Source organism: Acomys minous, assembly GCF_964271855.1.
Source record: "Acomys minous genome assembly, chromosome: 15".
In the NCBI taxonomy this organism is placed as follows: Eukaryota; Metazoa; Chordata; class Mammalia; order Rodentia; family Muridae; genus Acomys; species Acomys minous.
In genome coordinates, this window is record NC_140497.1 from 25,730,058 (window position 1) to 25,740,268 (window position 10,211).

The following is a 10,211-nucleotide window of genomic DNA, read 5'->3' on the forward strand; positions in this document are numbered from 1 at the left end:
GTGTGTGTGTGTGTAAGAAACATCAAACTACTTGGAAAAGCATAGGTTTTCTCTGACTGTAAATTCTATGTATGTGCACTTAGAAAATTAAGAAAATATAAGCGGCTCACATCTTTAAATATCAGTATGCAAGGTGGGAGGGGGGGCAAAGGTGGGAAGTTCCTTGGAATTCAGAGCCTAGTCTAGTCTACATAGTGAGTTCCAGGCCAGTCCAGGCTACATAGACCATGTCTAAAGAACAAACCAAAACAAAAAAAGAAAGAAAGAGAAAGCTATCTTTGCCCCCTCATACTCCTCCCACTTTGATCCTTGAAGGAAAGAACTGGCCTTGAGGTCATGAGAGCTGGAGTGCCATCCTTGCCTCTCACTGGCTGCAGCACTTGGAAGATTGAGCCCTGCACCTCAAGGGCAGCACAGTGGAGCTGGCCCTGGTGGTGAAGGTGCAGGTGAGCTTACCACAGGACATGAAAGCTGGAGAGCTGGCCCTGCCCCTTTCTGGGATGGTGCTAGAAGGTTTACCCTGGTGGTGTGGGTGCCGGAGACCTGGCAGGCTGACCAATTCAGCTACTGGATCCAGGCCCAGATCCAGTGCTTTGAGTTGGCCCATCCCAACATCTACCCATCTATGATCTGCTGGAGTGTGTGAAAGGCCTGTTCCTGCAGATCCAAAGTTTTAGGATCTCCATGACACAGAGCTACAATAGAGTATCTGAAAGAAGTCCCAGTGAGGATCCAGGATTGACGGAATAGCAGAAGCCAAAGGCCTCAAACCAGACCATTGACCCTTTTGAAAGTAAAGATGTATGGACAGACGGGTATACTGTGTGACACACTACAGATTTCACAACAAGACTTATTTTTTTTTTTATTTTAATTTTTTTTTATTCTATCTTATTGGGGGGATGTTGCAAGAGCAGAGGACTGATATGAAGGGATGGGGAAATGAGTGGAATTGGGGTACATGATGTAAAATTCACAAAAAATCAATAAAAGAAAGTTTTGTTTTGTTTTGTTTTAAAAAGAAAGAAAAAAAAAGAGGAAGTTTTGTTGAGTTGAAGTTTAACACTACCAGATATCAGGTTGTGCCAGTCAGAAAGTTAATTTTTTGAAGTGCCAGCAGAGGGCAGTCAACTCTAAACTTCCTGCATTTAATTAATAATCAGTTTTCCTCATTGAAAGTTCTAACACAGCAGGCTGTGGTGGTGCGTGCACACCTTTAATGCCAAGGCAGAGGCAGGCCTATTGCCATGAGTTCAAGGCCAACCTGGTCTGCAAAGCGAGTTCAGGACAGTCAAGGCTACACAGAGAAGTCCTGGCTTGTGAAAAACCAAAACCAAAAACAGACTTTCCGTTTCAGTTTGAGGTGATAGTAATTGAAACTTGATAAGCACAGTCATAGAACATTTACTTAGTAAGCAAGAAGCCTTAGGGTCAATCTTCTATACCCCCCCCCCACCCCGCCAAGAAATTGTTAGTAGGTGTAGCCAGTGGAAAGTGTATATGAAAGTATTTACAGTTTTAAAAGGTTTATCAGTTATTTTATGTTCTTCCTTTAGATAGGAAATTTATTCTTTCTTTCTACTGTGAATTGTGATGGATGATGTTTAGGATGGGAATAAAACCTTTTTCCTATATTTTGACACTCTTATCTTGCTTAACAAGAAGCATACATAAACAAAATAGGATCAAATATGTTTTCTATTACATTAAAAATCTTGGAAGAACAGGATGAATTCTGTAAAGACAGAGGCGTCAAAAAGAGTGCTTCACAGTACAACAAGACTTTAGAAAAGAAGTCCAGTGTTTGAATTTTCTTATGAAATTGGTGAATTGTCTTTGTACATTTTTCTTTCCTCTCTCTTAAGCACCATAAAAATAGATACTATGTTTTAAAATCTAATTCCACAAAGGCTAGACTAAAGGACAGGAGACCACAACCACATTTTGGAAGTTGGAAAAAAAAATTATGTCAGTAGTATGTTTAGCAGGCCCAAGAAAAGAAAATCACAAGCTAGCAGTAGGAAAAGCCAGCCCAGCCGCGTCTTACAGCAAGATCTTCAGAGGAGTCTCCAGGGTTTTAAGATGAGCCTAGGACTGCAGATAAACGGAGGGGAGCTAAGACTTGGAAGACTCGGGTGAAAGTGGTCTCAGAAGGAACAGGAGTCCCAGACCCTTGCTCACCTGCTAGGCTTCTGGCGCTTATTCTCACTGAGAGGGGAATTAATGGATTCCTTGAGCCCTACCCTTGCAAAGCTCTTACCAAGTTTAGTTCCCAGTATGGAGCAGCAGGACTTTGCCCTCCAGGGAGAAGAAGATGGAGCAGTGACTCTTCCCTTAGGGCCTCTGGCCATCTATAAAGAGAATACACAGGTTGCTTAACTGTTTTCAGAACAGCGTCGGACTGTGTAGTGCAGGCTGGCCAGACACTCATAAACCTTGTGCCTTGGCCTTTAAGTACTTGCATTACGAGTATGAGCCACCGTGTCCAGCTTGTTCACTGACTCTTAAAGGGCTCCTAAAGCCACCATAAATTGAAACTGGCATCAGTTAGTAATGCCTACCGAACATCATAGTTTAATCTGGCTTCTGTAAACCTGCTTAAAAGACTTTATTAACCTACAGCTAGCAAAACCATCTAACCAGGGCCTACTTTATAATTAAGTGCCGAGTATCTCATATAATTTAGTAATACTGTAGGGGAAAAGAATACCCCAGTTTAAAAAAAAAAACCATCAAGGAATGTCTGGCACCAAGTTTCTCTTTAGCCTTCTCCACATCACCCTATTCTGAAACACAAGCTTTAGCTACAGGAAGGTGCTAGGTGGGTTTTGTCAGCTTGTCACCCTGGAAGAGAGAACCTCAGGCGAGGATGTGCCTTCATCCGATCAGCCTGCGGGCACGCCTGTGGGGCACTTTCTTATTGACGGATGTGAGGGCGCAGTCTGCTGTGGGTGGTGCCTCCACTGTGCAGGTGGTCCTGAGTTGTATATATATATATAAAGAAGAAGCTAAGCAAGCCTTAGAGTGCAAGCCAGTATCGGGGTTCCTCTGTGCTCTCTGCTTCAGTTCTTGCCTCTGAGATCTTGACTGAGCTCCTGCCCCTGTGGTGGGTTGTCACCTGTGAGCCGAAGTAAATGTGTTCCTCCCTAGGTTGCTTTTGGCCATGGTGTTTATCTGGCTAGAACAGGCATGTCGTTCCACAGCATCACTGCGGAGATGCCCGATGCTCTGGAATATGCTGTTGAATAGAGGAGGCCGGCGACGTTGATTTTGGTTGTTACCTGCACTTGCTTTGTCCTGAGCAAGACCTGATGGAATTCTTTTTCCCTTTGAGTCCCACGAACATCTCTTTGAAGATGCTCATTCTATCCCAGACATATTCTGCTTTGAGTGACTCAGAAGGTGAAGGCAAAGCATGGTAAACTAAGGAGTAAATATATTGCAACCCATTCTGCCTGGCCCGTGTCTGCTGCTCCATTCAATAGTTCTGGCAGACATCCCTACGGCATTGAGTTTCTAGGACTCACAGCTTTGCCCATAGACTTGCAAAAGAGCAGTAAGCTATCAAGGAAGAAGAATCCAGACCATGACTCAGGGCCATACTGTCACTCAGATGTGACAGTTCTTGAAGCCTTCATCAAACATGACAATTCTCCCTGACAAGGCAGTTCTTCGTTTGTGTTTGTTTCTTAACTTTTCAAAACAACATTTTCAAAACTAAATATTCAGATGTAAATCCTCAAATGAAAACTTTCTTAAAAGCTGGCAAATGGGAGGCATGAAGGGGTCTTCTAAAACACTGAGCTCTATTTCTTATTCTGGATGACAGATATGAAAAGGACTTATATCATCATCGCTGTCATATTTTTAAAGCTTTTGTGTATATGATTCATTATATAATTAAAAGAATTACAGAATAGAAAAATATTGTTCCCAAAATGTTACCTACCCCTCACTTTGCTTTTAAATTATGTAATTATAAATTGGCACTTTAATGAAACTATGGCAAAATATAATAATGAGGAAAGGGGTTTCCGGGCACAAGAGACAAGGACCTATTTGAAGAGAATGCAGAAACATTTAAGTCAGGGTGAGACAGCTTGAGAGAGTCTGGCACGGAACAGTAACTGAAGTTAGTGGAAGAAAACCATCCTGTGCAGGGAAACAGTGTGTGTTTGGGGTTGATGTAAAATGCTACCCATAAGCTCGTGACCTTGTATACTTGTTTCCCAGTATACTGGGCAACTGACTCTGCTTTGTTTGGTCATGAAACTTCAAATGGAGCCTCAGTGAAGGAAGTGGCTCACTGGGACAGGCCTTGACACTTCATGGCACACCTTAGTTTGTGTTTGGTCCCTGCTTCCTGTTTTAACAAGATGTGAAGAACACCATGTGTTCCACCTACAGATCCTCAAGGTAGACTGTACCCTCTCAAACTGTGAGCCCACCCCTCCCCAGGTTGGTTCTTTTCAGGCAATTTGATGACTGTGACAAGAAAAGCAGCCACGTAATTCTGAGAAGAGGAAGGTTAGTGTGTGTCTTGGCACATTTTAAAATTAAAATGATACAAGGTTATAGGATCACCTAGGTATAAAAAAAAAATGCTAGGACTCTAGGAGAACAAAAGTTAGACCGTCCCTGGGCATGGTGACACACATCTTTCATTTCAGCACTCAGGAAGTACACATTGAGGGATCGCTAGAGCCAACCTGGTCTGTGTAGAGTTCCTATGGAGGTTACACAGTAAGACCTTGCCTTTAAAATAACAAAACAAGGACTGTTCCTCAATGTCTCTGGTTTGTACGCCAAGAATTTTAAACTCAACTAAGTTACCTATTAAGTGTAATTAAAACAGAATTGATCAAATACTTCTGAGTACATTAAAATATTCTCAACTAATTATTCTGAACAATTAAAAATAATTAGATTTAAGTTCAGGATTTTATAATTTAGTGTTTTGTTTTGTTTTTATTCTTGAGTCAGTGTATAACTATGTCACTGAAACTGGTCTCAGACTTACTATGCAAGACAAGCTGGCTTCAGACTTATAACCAACCCTTCTTTATTGACTGGTTGAGACTACAGATGTGCACCACACGTATGGCTGCTCTGTGTGTGTGTGTGTGTGTGTATGTGTGTGTTTTATAGGAGGTTCTTTGTTTATCAAAATCCATGGCCTGAGTATTATGAAAGCCACATGAAAGTGGCTTGTGCATTTTAGTGTGAATAAGGATCATGTGAGAATCTAAGAAGGTAGATTTCTATTTCTCATTCTGAGGAGCCTTGGAATTTTTTTTTTTAAGGAATATCTTTCAACCATTGAGTTTGTTATTTGGCAATTCGTTGCACGTGTGCCGTGCACTTTGATGGCCGTCTCCACCCTTTCATCGCTCCCTCCCATCCCTGCCAACCTCTGTCCTACTCCTGCCAGTCTTTTTGCCATGACTTTTGGTTTTGTTCTGTGACTCATTTAGGTTAACCAGGGCCATCTGTGTGGCCATTGGATTGGAGCTATCACTGGGTGGTCAAGTAGTCACACTACTGAAGGCAAAGAGTTTTAATTTTTATCTTATACTGCGGGATTTCACACTGGATATGAAGGCTAGTCACTTGGTCCCCAGCTGGTGGAACTGTTTGGGAAGGATCAGGAGGTGTGGCCTTGTTGGTTTCACTGGAGTCAGGCTTTGAGGTTTCAAAAGCTCATGCCATTTCCGGTTAGCTCTCTCTGCTTTATGCTTATGGATCAGATGGAAGCTCTCGGCTGCTGCTTCAGTGCCATGCCTGACTACCTGTTTGCCATACACCCCACCATGTCTCGGACGACTCACCTTCTATAATTGTAAGCCCCAATAAACTCTCTTCTTCATAAGTTTCTTTGGCCACAGGGCTACAAGACAGTAGAAAAGTAATGAGGGGAGTATGCCTGTATCTGGATTATTTACCTAGTAAGCATACATAAGTCATACACTCATACATGGGTCACCTTACTTACCCAATTTGAACTTCATCATGTAACTCAGTGGTACAACCTTCAGTTCTGTTCCCAGCTGTGATGTTCCCTCCAACACAGTGAAATTCAGAAGTAGTGAGCATTAGTCCATCGACATAGGAGTTTTGGGGGAACACAGTTTATGACACAATAACAACCCATATTGCTTGGTCAAGCTGTTGTCTGTCAAGTGGCTGCACTGTAACAGAATCGTACCGTTTGAAACTGATATTTAAGGGAGAAGTGTATAGAAGCCATGCCAGTACTTTACCAAATTTCAACCCACAAGCTTTAGCATCGATTGACAATCCCTGTCCCAATAGGCTCTCATAATGTGAGCCATTCAATAAATTACTCTTCCCTTTCCATCATTCCTTCTATAGTTAGCAATCTACAACAAAGATGAGCCTTTCCACCTCAGTGATTTGATCATAGCAGTATGGACTGCTGGTATAAACGCTCACTACTATCCCTTCCTCCCCCCCCCCCCTTCTGCTTAGACAACCTAAGCTATCCCCTTCAAGCTGGTTCTTGGGTCTGCTTTGTATGTTCGTGTGTGTGTGTGTGTGTGTGTGTGTGTGTGTGTGTGTGTGTGTGTGTATCACTTCCTTACTTTGTTGTACAATGTGCAAAAATATTTCAAGGTCAGAATGTGTTTTCTTGGCCTCCCCAGTGCACTCCTACTGGAGGGTGACAGAGCCGTTGCCTCTAAGCTCACTCATGAGCAGAAGGTGCGGTTATACATGTACTCTGCAAAGCCAACTCTACCTTTATCAGTAAACTGTATCTTCACACTTACATCATAAATCACAATCCAGCATCATAAATAGGCTTCCTTCTGTAGTCTCCCACAGTGAAAAAATGAAATACAAATTTAAACTCTCACTTTCATTCTTCTCAATGTAATTGTTTGTCTGCTTACTCTAACATGTCTGCTATCCTGAGTCGATCTCTATTCTTACTAGAGATCAAATTGATAAAGGTTACAGCATTTCTTGTTCCCCACGTTAAATCACAGGTGCTCAATTGTTAAAACAGTCATAGTCAAGCTCCTAGAAATGTAGCTTTCAGTTTCTAAATAAATTATGATCTCAGTGTTGTAGGCACTGGGGTAATTTTTCTTTTGAAATATATGTTGATGGAAGTCATTAGAATGTATTTTACTGAAGTAAATAAAATCACGAGGCTCTATTTACCTTCTCATCAATATTTGGCAATGTAGCTTCTTCTATTAGACAGAATCATCTTGGTTCCTGGGGGCATGGGGAGGTGTGCCTTCTCTTCAATCCAAATCCAAACACAGCACAAAGTTGGTTGCTCTGCCTCACTAATTAGGTATTTTTATTTTTAACATAATTCTTGTAGCTATTATAATTTTACTTTAATTTTAATAAAGCTTATTATAAAAACTCACAAATAAATAAAAACGTTGCAAAATTAACAAATCCAAAGTCTACACAACTCAGTTAAGTTCTACACAGAGTCGGCATTCGGAGAGGAAGCTGGGAAGCTTCGCATTTAGTTGGACACTTTCAGTATTAAATATATGTGATGTACTATCCACCACCCAACACCACAAAAACCATGGAAGAATTAGCATTGAGAAAACCATTACTTATGTCCTATTTCATAACTCATGTCCATCACCTGCATCAGACTTTCCTCATCCCCTTATATTTAGCCTTTCTTATTCTCTTGTCTTCATTTTGTACTGTACCTTCATAGTAAATTAATGTTGTTACCACTTTGTACATACTTGCTCACTGAATTATTTTTAAAATATTTATTTTATGTATATGAATATTTTGCCTGCGTATATATGTGTGTATATACATATGTATACGTGAGTGTATATATGTGTGTGTGTATGTATATACATACATACACACACATATATATAAACACACACACATATATATATACACACACACACATATATATACACACACATATATATACACACACACATATATATAAATACACACACACACATATATACACACACACACACATATATATATATATATATACACACACATATATATATACACACACACATATATATATACACACACACACATCATGGAAATGTGGAAACCAAAAGAAGAGGGTATCAGATGTCCTGGACTTGATTTTATGGAGGTTCTGGCCTGACATGTGGTTGGTGGGAATCGAACATGGGTCCCCTCCAAGAGTAGCAGGTGCGTTTAACTACTGAGTCATTTCTTCAGATTCTACTCCCCACCTCCCAGCCCCAGTTCTTGAATAGTTATGTGAACTGATGAGACTGAGGCTGTGCTGCCCCCTCCATGGAGGAGAAAGCAAGGCTCCAAGAGATCCAGGTGTTCAGACAGTCTCTTACAGCTGGCAGGGAAGTTTGTTCCCTCCAAATTCAGCAAATTGCTCATCTTTGTACGGAAAAGGAAGCATAAAGAAAGATACTGCTATAGGGCACAGTGGCTGCAGGCCTGTAATCCCAGAACTCAGCAGGCAGAGGCAGGTGAATCTCTGTGAGTTCGAGGACAGCTTGATCTACAAAGTGAGTCCAGGACGATCAAGGCTACAGAGAGACCCTATCTTGAAAAAAGATATACATACATACATACATACATACATACATACATACATACATATGTTGTAAAAACAAATTATGTCTTTGTCAGTTCACAAAATATTTCAGATTTTACTTATGTTAGAAAATTCATCCATGAAAAATAATTCGGCATAGCCAGTACCCTTCAGTTACCCTATTATATTTGCTGAAGGAAATGATAACACTCTATTGCCAAGTGATTTGGATGTTAATCTTAACTCTCTTTTTTTCCTGTGGAGTGTCTTGACTCTATACCCTTTCATGTCCAATAGAGACCAGAACTGCTGCCTTGCACACTTTTTCACACCATCACTGACCAGCAGTGAGGGGGGTCACAAGTGTAGTGATTTGCTTAAATCCAACCAAGCTAGTCCACTCCAAATAGATGAAAATCTCTCATACAGTGGAAATAAGCTGGAAAGCCAGTCCACCATGGTGCCACTGTGGTAGCTGTTCCGATCCACTCTCATGTCTTGTTTTGTGTCCAGCAGTGTTAATAGCGGTTAGTAAGCATTGCTCCGGGTTCTCTTGTAGAAAACACGTAAACATCCAGCTCCTTCCACAGCTTGATCAACCACAGCTTGAAGACAATAGATGTCACAAAACAAGTTGAGTTGCAGTCACCTCAGGAAGCTTAGAAGTGAAATTTGATTGGTGGGCTGGGGATGTTGCTGGTTGGAAGAAAGTTTGTCTAACATGCACGAAGCCCTGAATTTGACCTCCATCATATCTTTAACTAGGCATGGCAGTACACACCTTTAATCCTATCACTGTGGAGCTGGAGGTGGGAGGAGCCATTCAAAGTCACCCTCAGCCAGGTATGGTGGCACATGCCTTGTCCCAGGTATTAGAAGATGGCAGACAGATCCCTGGGAGTTTGAGGCCATCTTGGTCTAGGTAGTGAGGTAGGACAGCCAGAGGTACACAGTGAGACCCTGTCTCAAAAACAAAACAAAACAAAACAACAACAAAAACCCATCAAATTCATCCTCAACTACATGGTGAGGTATCTGCTAGCCAGAAAGGAAAAGACCAAAAAAAAAGAAGAAGAAGAAGAAGAAGAAGAAGAAGAAGAAGAAGAAGAAGAAGAAGAAGAAGAAGAAAAGAAAGAAAAAGGAACAAGATACAGAAGCTTTGACTCCTTTAGTCAAAGTCAAGTGAAGTCACACATTACTTAACCACATGGCTGCTTTCTCAGAAATCTGTCCTCAGTTTCATCATTCTTCAAACATCACAGTATATGCTTACACACAGCTGGACGACACAGGCCAACCATTCCACATAGACATGTGGCCGACATGAGGCGCATGCAGCTGCTGCCAGTGAAGCATGAGGTATTTTAATAAGCAGGAGTACGTGCTACAATAATGATATGAAACCAAGTTGAGTAAACACAAACCAGCAACTGTCATTTATTACCACCATCAAGCATTATGCGGTGTACCTAATTATATGTGCTGTGCTTTTATGTGAGTGGTGGCGTACAGGACGTTTGTTTACACCACAGGCGCAGGAGTCATGCAGTATGTATCTCTGGGAAATTGCCTTTTAGCTCCATCATAAACTTCTAAGATCAAGCCATACTGGCCAGTCTACTGTTGGCAGAAGAGTTAGCATAACTATAAAATC

General features: G+C 41.3%; 1 protein-coding gene across 12 annotated transcripts in view; it reads left to right on the forward strand.

Moving 5' to 3' along the window:
• The window catches only part of LOC311585199 (uncharacterized protein), a gene marked incomplete at its 5' end in the record, with an annotated part of 68,151 nt that overhangs the window by 4,171 nt on the left and 53,769 nt on the right, over positions 1–10,211 (forward strand). Inside the window, 2 exons of one of the 12 annotated variants that reach the window (XR_014775133.1) lie at positions 316–446; positions 578–951. The exons of 9 other annotated variants lie outside the window; for them this stretch is intronic. Coding sequence is in view for 1 of the 3 variants with exons in the window: in XM_084760135.1 (XP_084616261.1) it covers positions 3,151–3,268 (118 nt within the window). Of the gene's footprint in view, positions 1–315; positions 447–577; positions 952–3,150; positions 5,107–10,211 lie in introns of those variants that run through there. 2 more of the 12 variants (XR_014775129.1, XM_084760135.1) reach the window with 2 other exon arrangements.